Source organism: Vanessa tameamea, chromosome 28, assembly GCF_037043105.1.
Source record: "Vanessa tameamea isolate UH-Manoa-2023 chromosome 28, ilVanTame1 primary haplotype, whole genome shotgun sequence".
In the NCBI taxonomy this organism is placed as follows: Eukaryota; Metazoa; Arthropoda; class Insecta; order Lepidoptera; family Nymphalidae; genus Vanessa; species Vanessa tameamea.
In genome coordinates this window covers 325,976-343,610 of record NC_087336.1, presented here as the reverse complement: position 1 = coordinate 343,610, position 17,635 = coordinate 325,976, and the positions used below count along the sequence as shown (strand labels likewise).

Sequence of the window (17,635 nt, the reverse complement as noted above, 5' to 3'; positions counted from 1 at the left end):
CTTGTCAATTCGTGTTACGTCTGGATTTGTTCGGATGGAATGATTAACGCGATAAACTAATTAATATTCATTAGAAATGTTTGACTGTAACGTAGTACAGTGACAATAGTATTAATATTCAAATTAATGAAGTTACTATCAGGAATTATTAATATTATAAGCATCTATACCTAGTATTGTTGTTTTCCGGCTTAACGGGTGAGTGAGCCAGTGTAACGAGTACGAGGGATATAACATCTTATAATAAATAAATAAATATTGGACAACATCACATACATTACTCTGATCCCAATGTAAGTAGCTAAAGCACTTGTGTTATGGAAAATCAGAAGTTACGACGGTACCACAAACACCCAGACCCAAGACAACATAGAAAACTAATGAACTTTTTCTACATCGACTCGGCCGGGACCTCGGAGTGGCGTACCCATGAAAACCGGTGTACACAGTATTGACTACGGAGGTCGTCAAAATCACACATCTTAGCTCCCGAGATTGGTGGCGCATTATATATGTAATTTTTTTCCTACAGCGCCAATGTCTATGGGCGGTGGTGATCACTTACCATCAGGTGGCCGGCCCATTAATAATAATATAGGTACTTTATTTAGAAGAAGAGTAACTATTGAGGTTGCCTCAAGAGTATTTTTCGAGTAAATATCTAATCGGTTCCTCTGTAACATTGTATAGAAGATTTAATTATGATCCCATGGTATGATATAGACGCGGCAGGAACGTCGGAGCCCTAGTGACGCGGCGTAACCGATTTCGTGAGTAACGGTACGCGTGCGAACGCGTCACCGGATCTGCTAAAGCGACCATCAGACTGGGGACCAATTATACTAACAAATTGTGACTCTCACAACGATCCGTTAAAAGAATTAGGAACGTAATGTAACCATTGTATATATACATTTTTTTCAGCCCCTTGCCGTCCACTGCTGGACGAAAGAACGCCAACCATCTCGATCTTGAGGTTTAAGGGGAGTCAACAATAACTCTAGGCTCCCCACCATCGATTTCACCTACCCGTGGTGCATCCTACTAATCGGACGAGGCTCTGGTGACCGAAATCGTGACTGTATAACACATATGTTGGAATCCGAAAATGCAAATCCTGTTAGTTGGGCATCGGTGATTACGATTCAGATTCATGAGGTAGGATTCACGTGCCTATAAGAGGACGGCAACCGATTTGAATAAGGAATGGGAGTCGTGGAATTCGTCTCCAATCTGTACCGAAGAAGAAATCCCTTACAGAAGTTATAGTGGATTCCTACCCAATTGATTCCTATCAAACAATCATTGTTCAAGTGGGCTCGTGGGAGCATTTTTGAATGTTCATTTGACATTTAATTAAATTAAAGGCTACCGGTTCAGAATGTAGATTCCATCGCGAAGAACCATTAAGAAATTCAGTAGTTTCATCTTTACCAAGAATCAGTTACATATATAAATCAAATAATTAAGTTATTACTTATCCGATCCAGTCTTTTCCGATCGCCATTCGTCAGTTTATGCAAGAGAGACTGACAGATATATAAAGAGGGGTCACGATAGCAACACGTCGGAGGAAAAATAACAGAGTTGTAAGAATATAAAAGTAAGCTGAACCTGCGGCTTTACCCGCACGTAATTCACCCCCTCAGTGGTGGAGTTTCGTGAAATCCTTTCTCAGCGGATGTCGACAACCTGTAAGGAACCTACCTGCCAAACATCAAGTTTGTACGTGATAAAGGTTCTGAGATTTCGTAATTAATCAGGGGCGGGTTTCGCTTTTATGTTTATCGCTTATTAATAAAAAACATTACATAGCAGTTGTTTTTGCCTTTATTTTTTATTTATCAGTTTGTTTTAACATGGAAGTAAATTTTAGTTGGCAAAGCCAACATTATTTGAGGTTTTTTGTTATAGACTAAAAAGGAAATAAAACAAAGAAACGCTTAGCAATAGTTTATTACGAGTTTGAATACAAAATAATAAATATTACTCTAAGTTGTATGAACACAACGTCACGGCGACGATTACGTGAGCGCTCGCGACGTTTAATACTCTTCGTTTCTGAGCAAGTACGACCTGATCTCATACACAGTGGAGCCCCAGCAATCCCGACTAGACGGAACCAATCCCGAATAAAGTATATTTTGATTTAAAATATACTTTTGGTACATAAGGTATTCGTTGATAAAAGTTTTCTATATTGTTTTGTTAACTGTACTTCCAAGTGTACGGTTAACAAAACATTTATTTATTAAATGAATGTCATTGGAACACCATTAACTCTGCAGCACTTTAGCAGTTACATCTTATATAATAAAGTTACTGTACACAGAGAACAGTTATAATAACAAAATCATAAGCTGGTGTAACTATACGGTTGCAGATCCTGAGATCCTGGAATGGAATTCAAAGTCTTGAGTTTGTCATGTAATTCTCGAAATTTGTTAATTGGCAGTGGACTCTCCTGTGCCTCGGACAGCACGTCTCATCAGTCGGATCACAAGTGATACAATAGTGTCTGTACACACACAGCTGCACTGTAAGACCTTCTGTGCGGTGAGTTAGACTGAAACTTAAACTGAGTTAAACTGTTCTAAGCAGGTGAAAATAGTTTTACCGAACATCAACCAGATGTTGATTTAGATGTTCCGGGACTCAACTGTACAATAAGTTAATTATTAAATTTCTCGTCAATGCATTTAATTCATTGGAATATATAAATATTTTAAAATACATATAATTTATTGCTTGACTTGCAGCGCCGCGAGTTGCTTCTTGAGATCGAGGAGGACGTTCACTTCCGGTTGCCAGACCGACTTGTCTTTCGTCGACGCCTTCAACTGTCTGACTTTCTCGCCCTAAAAGTGAAAGAATTAAACTGACGAGCTTCTTGGGTTAAGTGGTTTGGACCTGGAGCACAGCCCAGCGGTCAGGTAACCTTCACGTGTCGGACGACATGCTGCCACATGGATATCCACATGGGAAAAGTACGTTTAAAAGAGGAGCTCGGAGCTTATTGGCCATTAGGTGCCTTTGCCCAGTCGTGAAACCCTTTTTGTTTATTATTATTACCGAGTCGCACTGTAGTGTTAAGATTTGTTTTAATGTAGATTTATCTAAGAGGAGTAGGAGCAGTCGGCCTCTAAGTCAGAGGTCGAGGTGCAATCCAACTCCTCACAACATTCTACTTTACAGAGCGGTTATTCTAAATAATATTAATAAACCACGAAATCCTTTTTCATAATTATATAAATTAAAAAACAGACTATACAGACAAACTATCACATTTAGAACACATATTACTTATACAAATGTTTGATAAAAGTTAAAAAAAAACGTTCGGTATTTTGCTTAGTTAAATAAGTTTAACTCTTAGATATTTGTCGAGTTATCGTGTGTAACCTGTTCCGCGATAGATTTCTCTAAGCTGGCGACGCTGGCGACGCTGGCGGCGCTCTGGGCGGCCTCGGGCTGCGCCTGCGCATCCGCGAGTTGTTTCTTGAGAGCGAGCAGTATGTTTACTTCCGGTTGCCAAACTGATTTGTCTTTTGTTGATGCTTTTAGCTGTCGAACTTTTTCACCCTGTGCAAAATAAAAATAACTTAAAATAATAATTGTGAATGTCCCACTGCTGGGCTAAGAGTTTTTTAGATAGTGTTTGGACCTTATTCCACTGGGTTGTTGTATGAACAAGTAGCAGATTTTCACGCGTCACATGCAGGGTTCCTCACGACGACGTAAGTATTGCTATATTTTAGTATTAAAAAGAACAAGGCTACAAAAGATTCTAACTTCATTGGTCACGAATTGAATAAATGAATTTGGTTTATAGGTAACGATTCGTATCTCTAGCAACACCGACCTGTTCTGCAATTGCTTTTTCCAGACTGGCAACATCGTTAGCGCCGGTAGGAGCCCCCTGCGCCCCCCGCGCCCCCTGCGCCTGCGCAGCTGCAAGTTGTTTCTTCAGAGCGAGCAGTTTGTCCACTGCCGGCTGCACGACCGCTTTGTCTTTCGTCGACGACTTGATTTGACGGACTTTATCTGCCTGCACACAGAATTAGGATAATGATGATGATGTCATGGACTCTTATAGTGCACAAGTGTGTGCACAAACACAGGTGCACTCTATACTCCCTCACTCCTATAATCCGATGGGACGGCTGATTCAAAACGATGGGAAAGAGTTCAGGGGCAGGTCTGACGTGCTTTTGCAGGGTCAGACAACTTTTGTGGGGATTGAACCCAGGATCTTGAGATCTTTTACCTTATATCAAGTCACCACACCAAAGCGTACAGTCAGAATAATAAATGAAAATGATAAGTGATACTAGCAGTGGTTCGCAATCTGTCCATAGTCGATCAGCACCTGAACTTTAATAATAACTTGGTGTGATTTAAAATACTGATCAAACCAAATCGAATGAAATTACCCTGACCTGAGAAGAACCAACAAAATATTACCAGGTTTTTCTTTTTTATTTTGTATATTTATGCTTATTACATATAACATATAATCAATATCATAATCTTTAATACTTTTCCCTCCCAAGGTGATTGATAGCGATCAACCATAAACTCACTAATCGTATAAAAACCTTTCGCAATGCGATCTACAACATTTATTTAATTTTGGCAATTTGATCGCTTTCTGTGATCCTGTCCTAGAGCCGTATACATTGCCCCACAAAAGAGTCACTGACTCTATTTGTGTTCGTTCCTTGTACCAATACTGCAATGTGAGTGTCGCCCTGTCTCATAAAGAAATCACGATAGGGTCGCTAGCCCACCCTCGCGGGGGCTCACCTGCGCCGCGACGGCGGCCTCCAGTTCGGCGGCGCTGGCGGGCGCTGCGCCTTTCGAGGCCCCGTTTTGCTGAAAACATACATATTGTCTATTACTTACTTGCACATTCACACACACACATCACAGTACACTGATTTCGATCACGTGTTTATTGAATATGTGTGTACGAGTGAGGATTCCTATTTGGTAATTAACATTTATTGTAACGACCTCTTTTTGCTTCAGATAAATAATATTCCGTATTCTGAATAGATTGAGTTGTATATTATACACATGGCGGGGGGGGGGGTCTAGCGGTCTTTCCTGGGTTCCTAATATTTATATGGAACATGTCCGTCCACCTTACACAGGTTTCATAATGATGTGTTCCACCCACGACGAACACCGGATACACACAAAATAGTGTCCGTGTACGGAGCCTCAATCCTCGATCGGATGATCCACGATGTTGAATCTACTAGACCATTTCAATTGAATGTATGTAAATAAGTCAAGTTTTTTAGAAATTAAAATGGTCCTTCGAGCCGGATAATGTTTGTTCGTTTTGTATTTTTACAGTTAGTATAATTTATTAGTATATTGTAGAAAGGCGTCGACGACCTACGTACGTTCGACATTCGTTTTTTAGCCGTCGGAGGGTTCACTTGATTGACAATCGTAACGAGTATTATTATTATTATTATTGAACCTGCATCGTGTTGTTAAAGTTAATCACCTGATGTATATGTAACAGAAACTAAAAGTCTAATTGTGTTTTAAGCAATTCTGATCTCTCACAATATAAAATGTTGCCATTATCTAAGGCATTGCCTTTCGACATTGTCTATTATTTATGCGAATAAAAATCAATAGAAATTCTGATAATTAACGTTGCTAAATCAAATTTAATAGATTGAAATCTTAGCCAATTTTATACAATTTTTGCTACACGAGAACTTAAGTAAGTCTATATTATTGCAATACTTTAGTAACCCACCTTCTTGGCTCTCTCGCTCTGTGTTCCCGCGTATTTCGCTTTGAGTTTTTCCAACATTTCCGGTTCCAGTTTCGCGAACAGCGGCTCCGGCTTGCCGATCACGTGGCCAGGCGGTAAGTACTGGATTAGCGATGGTTTCCTAGACGAATATAGTCATTATTATATTAGTATGTTATTGTTTATAAGTTTTCGTCGAATGAATGAATATTTAAATTTAATTCGTTTTGTAGAGTGAGTCGTACAAAAGTTTTAATAGGGTATATTTTTACTGTGGTATTGTTTAAGTATCCCTTGTGCAGATATAATGAATCAAAATCAAAAATAAAAATATTCTTTATTTAAGTAGGCGTTGAATCTGTTTGGCAAGTAGATCATCCGAGAAGAATCGACAAGAAACCCAGTAGGTACTCCGAAGCCACTGCGTATTAATGCGGGAGAAAATGAAACGAATACAAAACGTAAGCAAGAACTCACTCGGGGTTGATCCTGAGCTGGTCGGGCGTGAGGCGCAGCTGGTCGCGCAGCCGGGCAGCCGCGCGCGGCACGAAGGGCGCCAGCAGCGCCGCCAGCAGCGCCACCAGCTGGCAGCACACGCACACCGCCGTCGCGCCGCGCGCCCTGCGTACACACACACACACACGCGTCACACGCAGCCCCCCCTCGCGGCCTCCCTGAGGGCGCGGGAGTGACCGACTCGACGTCCGTTACCGCCGGCCGTGTCGGAGCTCCGGCGCGGCGGTGGAATGACTCTCCGCTTCCAATCGGAAGGAGACGACGCCGTCGCACGGCGCTCGGACGTTTGCGGGCTGTGGCTTTTGTCTAAGATTTCCATTTACTCACTTGTCCTGCTCGTCTCCCCGCAGCAGCACCCAGGGCTGGCTGCTCTGCATGTGCTGGTTGCCCAGACGCGACACACTCAGCACACAGCGGAGCGCCTCACGCAGGCGCCCCTTCTCCATGTGCTGCACGAACCCTACCACCGACCACAACTTTACTGCTAATGGCCAACGACCACTATTTTTTCAACACACAATAACTCATATGACTTACATACGAAGACAAAGTAATCTTTAATCAAAATAATTACTACGCCCCCCCCCCCCCTCTAACTTATCAAAGCAAACAAGCTACCGGCGACTTCTCTGTTGACGAGCGCGAACAGCTCGTAGTCGGCCGCCGCGAGCTGGGCGTCGGGCAGCACTCCCTTGAAGGTGTTCGCGCAGAAGCTCAGCGAGCGGTGGCAGAAGTTGCCCAGGTTGTTGAGCAGCTCGGAGTTGTTCCTGCGCGGAAACACTATGGCAGCTCATTCCGGCAGGAGTAGTGAACGTTCACAAACAAGTCTGACCTTCAATTGTCATCATTGGCTGGGATCTTAAATAATCCTTGGTATTCATTGAAAATGTAAAAAAGGCTAATTTTTCTCGGCACTTCGGAAGTGAAACCTAAATATATGTAGTTAAACGAAATAATGTCGTAGTATAAACAAATAGTCATTAATCAAAAACAGTTTGTAGTTCATTATAAAATCACTTTGAATATTTAAACGTAAGGTTTGCGACAATATTAAGTCACTTCCTCAGAGGGAATTGAGACCTTAGCCCAACTATGGGACATTTTAAATCTGTGTCATGCAATTGAGTGAAGTGCGAACGTATAACGACGATAAAATAACCTCTCAAAAGCGATACAGACGGACAAATATAAGAAAACGAGTAGCAACGAACCTGGTCCCGAGTTCCGCCCAACTGAAGCTGGAGTCGGACGTCTCCGGCCGGATGCTGGTGAGGTAGAACCGCCACACGTCCGACGGTATACCGGTTTCCTGGTAAACATTTTTATATTAATTTTGTCCTTTTTTAATTTTTTTTATATTAATATACGAGAAAGATATTTGCGGCCTAACTAGCCACGTTAATAAATCTAAGGACTTTTTAGACTTTAGATTGGCGCCCTTACATCGCCAATAATCCGCAGCGTGGTGGAATATGCTCCTAACCTTTTCCTCAAAATGGGAGAGGAGTCCTTAGCCCAGCAAAGAAATTTACAGGCAGTCTTGGGAATTAAAATATTATGGTGAAATTTGGTTATATAATCAACTGACGAATCCGCTTCGAGACGGAGTAGCGTTTTATAATGATCATCTCAATACGATAGGCTTTGCCCAGCAGTGGGTTATTAATCACACTATAACCCCAAACAATATCACATACCTGGGCGTCGGTACCGAACACACCAACACCACGGGATTTCGAAAATTTGCCATCTTCGTAGTTTAAGTACTCTGCAAAAGATCATCAGTAACATTTAGACACGTCGATACTAGTGGTACCGGTGGTGGTGTTTATTTTAACGATAAGTAAGTATAATACTTTTATACTGAATAAAGGAATTTGATTCAATTCAAAAACGGGGCGCTCGGCACTTATTTAAGCCCGATCAAAATAGACATTTCAATTCATAATAATTCGAAAAGAAATTAACTTTTTTATGTCTCTATTGTGCGGTGAAAAAAGTATTCAAGGTCAAATGTAAATATGCATTTATCTCGTAAACGGTGAGTGTTATCATAAAATTGATGAGACGAGTTTCAGATCAACAAAAATTGTTCACATACTTTCGTTCGCAAGAACCACCATTCCTGTCCATTCGTATCAACATTTGAAACCTCGAAATAATAATATACTTTTATCTGCATACGAGTATGTGGGAGCGTTCTCACCGGTGGCGAACACGTGGTCGACCAGCAAGTGCCCCTCGTTGACTCCGATGACGGTGGCGGGGAACATGACCACGTGGAACGGCACGTTGTCCTTCGCCATGAACTGGTACAGCTTCACCTGGGGGAGAGGACCAACTGTACACTTAACATTAATATTTATTATAAAAATACTGGCTTATAATGATGCAGATTCCGGGACAATGGGTTCAGACCCCACGTTAGATCATTCAAGTCATTGGGCTTCACTGGAGTTCCTGGAGTGGAGTTTTCTGATTCCACGGGAGGGTAATTACTGACAACTACCAAGTCCGGCTCGCTATTGAGAAGTTATTAATCCACCTGGGGATATCTGGTAGGAATACAGGACCTCATGGTTAGAGATGTCATAAGCTAGATTAATTCGGTGGTAGAGCACACGTACATCATAATCCTTGTTTTTCTTCCACCACTTTTCGTACTGCCCGGTGGCGCACTGCGTTATGCTGAGGTAGCCGATGGGCGCGTCGAACCACACGTAGAACACCTGCACGAGTATAATTAGGCACATACATGACTATATATCTTACTCAGATGACAGGTTGACGAAAGATCATTAAATAACTTCGACCTTGATCCGCTACGACAGCAACGGTCACGTTGGATTCGTAAAAAATGGCGTTTTGCACGTCGGCGAAGTTAGTGAATATCTATATAGCGACGCGAGGGTCGCCGTCGGGTGCCCGAGGTCGGACACTCGTTTGTCCCGAGCGGACTCGGCCGGAAGTGATTACGAGCTAAGAAACAATGTTAGGGTTTCGCCGGGGGCTCGCACCTTGTCGCGGCAGGCGGGCAGCGGCACGGGGACGCCCCAGCGCAGGTCGCGCGTGACGGCGCGCGCGCGCAGCGCCTCGCGCAGCCACGCGCGGGACGCGGCGCGCGCGGGGCCCGACCAGCCGCCCGCCGCGCCCGCCGCGCCCGCCGCGCCCGCCGCCCACGCGCGCAGCGCCGGCTCCAGCTGCGCGGGCTTCGACATTAGTACCGCCGGAGTGTCGACCTTGAAACTACACCTTTGGTTTTTCAGCATTTGGAATCGAATACGCTATCATAATTAGCTCGTTTCTGGTCAACTTTAAAAAGTAGCGAACTTTCCATCGGAGCATACGGTACCTCGGGTACTACAGTGGAACGGATCATCCGTGTATGGCAAAAACGAAAAGCGACCCAACCGCCCACTCCCGCACTCGGTCCCGCGGCCGGGCCGGTCCAACCTGTCCGAGCTCGAGGAACATCTGCTCGCTGGCGCGCAGCGCGGGCGGCGCGGCGCACAGCTTGCAGCGCGGGCGCACGAGGTCGGCGGCGTTGACGAGGCGGCCGCACGCGTCGCACTGGTCGCCCCGCGCGTCCTCGTAGCCGCAGCCCGCGTGCGGGCACGTGCCCTCCACGAACCGGTCCGCCAGGAACCGCTGGCACCTCTCGCAGAACTGCTGGTCCACCGACTGCTTGCTGATGAACCCGTTGTCCATCAGCTTTAGGAACATCTTCTGCGCTATCCTGTGTGACGTCACAGCGTACCGAAATCACATATTCATTTCGACAGTAGGTATTGTCCTGAATCCCCGCACACAGGACGCTTCTCCGTTGTACCATTTTAAGATAAAATCGCACTTATTAAAGTAAAAAATAACAGTTGCGTAGAGATGCAACGTCAATTGTGCAAAACTTAAGATTTAAAAGAAAAACTCATTTTTATAGCGACAGCAACCCTGTTGTCATGATTATATAATTTCATACATGAAATCGAATTAAAATATTATTTATTCGAGTAGATTCATATCGTAGAGGGACTTTTGAATCGTCTTGTTACCGTTATATTTTATATTTTTATTAAATGTGAACCTTCCACCGGCTCGGTAAATAGATTCTACCGAGAAGAACCGGTAATAGACTCAGTAGCTACTCTTTTCCGCCATTTTAATTACCTATTATATCACCAAAGCCTAAATGCCGTAACATATAATACTTTGAAAGTAACCAATCGAGCAGTATCAACATCAATTAGTTGTCTAACTTTTCTAATCGTGTGTGTTAAGTCTATGAACTAAGGGTTCCACTGAAGTTTTGAGTTTAAATTGATTCATAGCAATACAGTAGTATCGGTTACATTTAGATCACTATTGATCAAAGTCAACTTAATTCTGACATTACGTAAGGCAAACATATGCATTTTGATTTTTAACACTTAGAACTAAATTAGTGTTTTAAACCGACTTTCTATTAGTGATAATATATTGTTTACATTGTCAAACTCAGGTTGTAGTAATGAGGTATTATCAACAAATAAAATATCATAAATACCTTTAACATTAAAAGGAAGATCATTTATATAGAACAAAAATATAAAAGGAACCAACATTGATCCTTGTGGAACGCCCATTCTTAATACAGATCCAGATGACTTTATTCCATTAACAGACACCCGTTGAATTATTTGATTCGAGTGTGCAGCAATCAGATTAAGCTTTACCATATACTTCGTAACGTTTGACCTGGTACAAAAGTGTTTCGTGCTCTACGCAATCAAATGCTTTGGATGAATCACGGAATACGCCGATAGCGTTCTGTGATTTCTCCCATGCATTACTATGCTTACTACTTAAACGTCCAAATAGTGTCATTCCAGCTTCCGTTGTTTTGCTAGAGCCGGGCACTTTCGATAGTGAAAAATATATTATGAAATTTGATAAGAAATTTAAATTTATGTAGAAATTTACTTAAACATTCTTTGAAACATAAAAAATTTATAAGGATATAGATTTATTATATTAAAATTATAACTTAATATTTACTTATTACATAATTATAAGTCGTATATACATAAAATGAACGAGAAGTAGATTTAACAATAAAAATATTCTGTTCAACGACGGAAGTATAAAAATCGGCCTTTAATGACAGTAATCGTCATACATTATTAAGATTTAACTAATTAGGAAATGAGCGCGGATTAATGATATACACACGTGGGAATGTTACAGCAAGAGTATAATAGTGCAATGATGACAGAGACAGCACGACAGAGAATTATGTAGGTGTGAGCGAGAGAGAGATAAAGGAGACACGATGGCGGCACGACAATATAAATTGTGGATATTTCGTGGTTTCTTTCAACCCTACATCCCACATACACATCGATGTCATGATTAAGACTTTTAAATATCTTTAAAATATCCAATAAAACCTAAAACCTAAACCATAAAGAATATATTCGGTGAGAACTCGTCAAGAGACACAGAAAACGAGATATCTCAATGAAAACACTGAAGATGACTAGACTCGGAGTACACAACTCACTCGGTCTGCTCCGGCGTGCTCGTGCGGCCGAAGTAGTCGAACCCGATGTCGAACCAGCGGTACACCGCCTCGTGTATCGTGTGGTATTTGTCGCAGATCTCCCGCGGGGTGACGCCCTCCTCCAGAGCCTGCCGAGCGATACTACATTAGGGACATCCCAAACGGTCCAGCGGATTTATCACTACGAATATTACAAAGCTGAAGAGTTCGTTTGTATGTTTGTTTGAACACGCCAACCTCGGGAACTACTGGTCCGATTTAAAAATTATTTCAGCGTTAGTTAGTACACTTACCGAGAAAGGCTACAGGCTCCATACCATCACGCTAAAACCGATACGATAACGTTGCAAAAACGTGGGAAAATGATTCCCTTTGAGAGCTTCCATTGCGGGCGTTGCTTCAACGATTAGTTTCGCAAAAATAACGTGTGACAGAACCTGTAACGTAGCCGAGCGAAGTCAGCACGAGCAGCCAGTGCTCGGTGTTGCAGAAAAACATAATGAGGAAAATTGCACGTGTTGGTTTAACTTCTGCCCTGGACCTTCTCCTTGGAGCCGAGTCTGTGGAGCTTATGTCCAGCAGTGGACCGTTTATATTACATAGCAAAGTTAATATTCATTGAATATATTTAGTGGTACGATTGTTAATGAAGAAGTCATACCTTCGTTTCTGTAGCCGTTCCGTACTCGTCAGTCCCGCAGATGAACAGGGAGTTGTAGTCACACAGGCGACAGTACCTGCGACATATGTGTAAACATACGTGTTGAGGGCCTAAAGTATTAAAAGCAGGATCGGATTTGGAGGTCCAGAGGCCCCGGGACAAGTAATGAGTGGACTAAAATGAATTGTAAATAAACTTAATTACTGAACTCAAATTGTAAGGTCCCAATTATAAAAATACTAGAGGAAACACGCGGCTTCGCTCGGGTAAAATAAATAAAATTAAACATTTTACGGTTAATTTATATGAATTTTCCGCGTTCCTTGCACGTAATTGTTATTTGGAACGCACTGAACGCACCCGTAAACGTCAAACATGGCCGCCCTTTGAACTGTCATCTCATTGAATTATATTGATTTAATATATAAATATCTCGATTACACAAATTTTGCTGAATTGCTGAATATGTTGACTAAAAAATAATTATTTTTTAACGATCCATTGTTGTGGATATGAAATTATTAATACTAGTGACATGCCCCCCTCCCCCCCCACCTGGCGAAGATGTCGGCGGAGAGCACACAGCCGATGATGTTCCCGAGGTGCGGCACGTTGTTCACGTAGGGGAGGGCCGACGTTATCAGGACGTTCCTCCGACCCTTCACCGGTAAGCTGGAACAGAATAAACGCGTATCAGACATCAGGATCATTATTCAATATTTTACGAACAATAAAAGGAAAAAAAAGGTACTTTCGCCGGTTCCTTTTCAGTACTGAGGTGTTTGTTACCGAACGGGTGGTAGAATTTTGACAATCAATGAGAAAGTGTAATACTTCTAAATTTAATGAAGATATTTGAATTTGAACGAATCCTCTCCGTTGGAGGAGGAACTTAGGAGCTTATATGGCAGATTTTAGACACATGCAGGGTTCCTCGCGCTGTTCTCCTTCACCCACGTGTACAATTGACATATAAACACAAATATATAACGTTAAATAACAGGATATATATGTATATTATAATCGGTGCTTGGGCTTCTTGCAAGCCCGACAAGATAGGTACCAAGCACGCATCAGATCTCCCACCAAGCAGCGTACTCTGTATTGCCATATTCCGGTTTGAAGGATAAGTGAGTCAGTGTAACTACAGGCACAAAGGACATAATAACTTTCTCAAGTTATAAGTTGGTGGTGCGGCGTGCCACCTGCCAGTGCCAGTACACAATAAAGGTAATATGTCCCTTACATCACGTCCTGCTTCTTCAGTGGCTCTTGTAAGTTCTTCACGCCGTTTATCCAGTTCTCCTTCGCCGCTTCTATTTCTTCTGTCGTGACGCTAATTTCCTGAGATTCTGGAGTCCTGCAAACGATCAAATATAAGATCTAGTTTAACTTGATGTTGAATACTTAATACTTAATAGCCTTCACACCACACCACGACGCAGGTTTCGGTCCTGACCTATTATGACTATTTTAATACACAACAAGCCGAAAAACACCCCCCCCCACACACACACACACAAATTTAAAACACGCTTATTTGGAGAGGAAATAGCATTATGAAGTATTGTATAAAGATTCAGCATGAGCATAATAAGCAGCATAGTGAAAATATTCTTAACACTGATGAAGAATGGGAACAGCTGTCTGGCTGTGGACGTTACCTGACCCGTTGAAATATTATAGCAAGCTTTACTCTTTGAAATTAAATAAGGTATAACAGTCATTCCTTGAAAAAGGATTAATATTATTTTAATGTTAATAAACTCACCCAACAGGAGAGACCATGTTGGTGAATTGCGGTATGCCCAGAGCGGATGTCGGCGCGAACGGACCCTGCACCGACCCGCCCCACTGCTGCACCGCTTCCTGGAACAACACGACAACAATTTAACTAGCATACCTAAACCCGATTACAACATCAGGAGTTGACAAATAAACAACTTGGACCTTGAAATGACGAGTTACCCTTTATCGACATCTTGAATAACGGTAATAAGTATGGTATTCATTATGAATTCGTGAAAAAGTTTTCAGCGTCATCACTTAATAGGTATGATTTAATGAAATATATTATTCACCTGAATAGCCTTAGCCGATCCCAGCTCGTCGGCCCATCTCATGATGTTGGGGCATTCTGCTAAGTATTGCTTTTGATAATCCTTGTTGTGACACAGTGGATACAGGGTGCTCCATATAGATATGTCAGCGGCCGAGAGTTTATCCTGGAAATTGAATTTATAATTTATATACTAAATAAATAAAAAGTAAATTAAACAAAAAGTAACAGCCCCACCGCTGGGCTAAAGACTCTTCTCTCTTTCAGAAAGTTTAAAGATTATTCCACCACTTGCTCCAATGTGGTCTGGTGGTTTACTTGGTTTTAGAGCTTTGTGCAGGCCCATCTGTGTCAGTACCAACCACTCACCATATATTCTACAGCCAAATAGCAATACTTTGTATTACTGTGTTTCGTTTTGAATGGTGAGTGATCCAGTAACTACAGGCACAAGGGGCATAATAACTTAGTTCACAAGGTTGGTGGTGGATTGGAGATGCAAGGAATAATTAAAATATCAGTGTCTATATTTGCATATATCAGGAGACTAATTTGCCTGTCAAATTATGCTTACCCCAATAATATATTTATGTTTTTTTAATAGCCCATCAACCATCAAGAGCAGCGAGTTCATTGCTTGCTTGAGGTCCGACGCAACAGACTTGCTCATCAAGACGGCTGCTGTGGTCGGTTGTAAGCGTGTTGCTTCCCATTCTTGCATCTGTTGACTGCAGAGTTATACATTTACAAAAAACTACTAGATTCATAGATCAAGATTATATCGAATACAAAAGAAATTTTATATCAATCTATACTAATTATAAATGCAAAAGTTACTTTGTCTGTCTGTCTGTAACTCTTCAAGGCCAAACCTTTGAACTCATTTGATGAAATTTGGTATGAAAAAAGCTACAACCATAAGGATATAGGCTACTTTTTTTATGCCTAAAATCTATGCCCATAATTCGCGGGTGAAAACAAGTACTTTAAAAAGAATACATAAACATAATTGTATTTAAAACATGTATTGTTAAATAAACAGTCAAATATTGATCGATGAAAAAGGTGCTACTGTGTGTCTTGGTGGTTCTTTTCAATAGACTACACTCTAAGCCCGTTGAAGCTTTATATTAAATTGACAAAATAAAGCTTATTTTGAATTTGTAGAAACATTTTTAATGTATGATGTAAATATGATGTTCTATAATGAAGTTCAAAAGTAATATTAAAATACTCTTTCTGAGGTGTTAATTATAAAACTAACATAAATAAAGAAATATTGCATTTTTAATAAATATTTTCATTTTATTGTTTTCTGAGGAAACCTATATATGTCAATATAAATTCTGTTTAATAAGCATCATTGACCCACATTGGATTAAAACAGTATAATTTATACCTTCTTCATAAAAGAAGATAAAGGATTAACACTACACTTAAAAAATTAACTCACCACTGTCCATTTTGAGAGAGATCCAATACTGGGAATAAATATTGCACGGCAGCATTACTGCTGAAGAAACTGAGCTGGTCATCTACCTCCAGCAGTGGCAGCGCCTTTGGCCCTGCGGACACGTCTGCCGTGCAGACTAGCGCTCAGTAACAGTACCAACACCCAGTTAGTTGCATGCATAGTTATGATGAGATATGTATGTTATTAATCTAATATTTATATATAGACTTATAAATATTATGTTGAAAAGTATAAATATTTCTACCAACATATTGGATCTTTAAATTAAGTAACATATTAAATATATATCTTAAAAAATATGTTATATTTAAAACTTTTATATATATTCTATTCTATACAGGATTTCATGCAAGATATATATTTAATCATACAATATACTGTGATCGATTAAAAAGCGTAACTATTGAAATTCATGCCAGTTCGTTTAGATATGATCTCCATTCCATACCAGTAGTTGATTTGCAATTAAATTTAATCCAATTACATTCAAAACTACTTAAAAATATTTCTGTAATAACAGCATACAGCAAAGAATGACAAGGTTATAAGACTTATAAGGAAAACCACGTAAACAAATGAAAAACAGCGTTAAAATGAGTAAGAATAAAAAAACTGATGTAATTATATCATTCTTAACACTACGATAAATAAAACTTTATCAATAACAGAAAAACAGCAAAATTATAAAATATAAACCTAACGGTATATAGTATTATTGTATATAGTATTGATCATGTCTTTTTAATATTTATTTTTTTATAAAATCTGTAAATAAAATATAGAATACTACCTTCGAAAGTTGCTTTCTTTAGTTCTATCTTTTTGCCGGCTAAATTTGCCGCTATTAACAACTTTAGAGTTGCGGTATTATTATCGTTCGTATATATCTTCATTATTACTTAATTATATTATATATATGGTACAAAAAGCCTAACTTGCGTGTAACATAACCTAATTGGTAATTCTTATTGGAGCTGGCACCTGACTATTTCCATTAAGTTTGCATGACCTATGACACTGACAGCTCACGATGACGTTACTTAAAAAGTATTGCTAGCTCTCTAAGCATATTATTTATTGATGTAGCATTTAAATTTAAAAACCTGACTGATTTAAGATTTCTATATACTACGACAATTAAACAAATACAATATTGCTATGATAAATTATAGCAATAAATTGCAGTTTTTATGTGAACACTTCCATTAAAATTAACTTTTTTTATGATGAAGACAAAAAACGTTATCAGTAGCTTCAAATCTTCCGGCTCGCCTTCCACGTCCAGATACGTTATTCCTTCCACGTACGTTATTTCTTTTTCGTAATTTATTTGTCATATATTACAAAAATTGTAGACATTATTTTACACATTGTTGTAAGTTAAATTTTAAATATTTGTCATGGTTCCTACGAAGATTACGAAGCTTGGAAATAAATATTAAACATATACTTGTTAAGAATGTTTAAAATCATTAAAAATTAGTAAAATTGTTTCGCCTTTGATTAGTTTGCAAGACAACTATGTATGATTAGGGTCTAGGACAATTTATAACTCAATCATAATAATTAAGTATATAGTGAATGTTTAAATCTAGTTGTTTAAACTAGTA

The 17,635-nt window shown here is 40.2% G+C and overlaps 1 protein-coding gene across 2 annotated transcripts; it reads right to left on the bottom strand.

Moving 5' to 3' along the window:
• Positions 1-1,940: 1,940 nt before the first annotated feature.
• On the bottom strand, positions 1,941-17,052 carry LOC113395362 (methionine--tRNA ligase, cytoplasmic). 2 transcript variants are annotated; one of them, XM_064219450.1, is made up of 23 exons: positions 16,816-17,052; positions 16,005-16,116; positions 15,126-15,279; positions 14,574-14,717; positions 14,264-14,361; positions 13,739-13,852; positions 13,048-13,164; positions 12,493-12,568; positions 11,832-11,959; positions 9,749-10,031; positions 9,313-9,495; positions 8,923-9,024; positions 8,502-8,619; positions 7,993-8,063; positions 7,507-7,604; positions 6,914-7,062; positions 6,623-6,755; positions 6,257-6,400; positions 5,783-5,921; positions 4,807-4,875; positions 3,863-4,048; positions 3,403-3,582; positions 1,941-2,858 (listed from the first exon to the last, which is right to left on the bottom strand). In XM_064219450.1, the coding sequence occupies exons 1-23, from the start codon at positions 16,916-16,918 to the stop codon at positions 2,742-2,744; spliced, it is 3,018 nt and encodes a 1,005-aa protein (XP_064075520.1). In that variant the 5' UTR covers positions 16,919-17,052; the 3' UTR covers positions 1,941-2,741. The 2 variants fall into 2 exon arrangements, with proteins under 2 accessions (XP_064075520.1, XP_064075519.1); XM_064219449.1 differs by having other exon boundaries at positions 16,005-16,128; positions 16,816-17,051.
• Between the last annotated feature and the right edge of the window lie 583 nt (positions 17,053-17,635).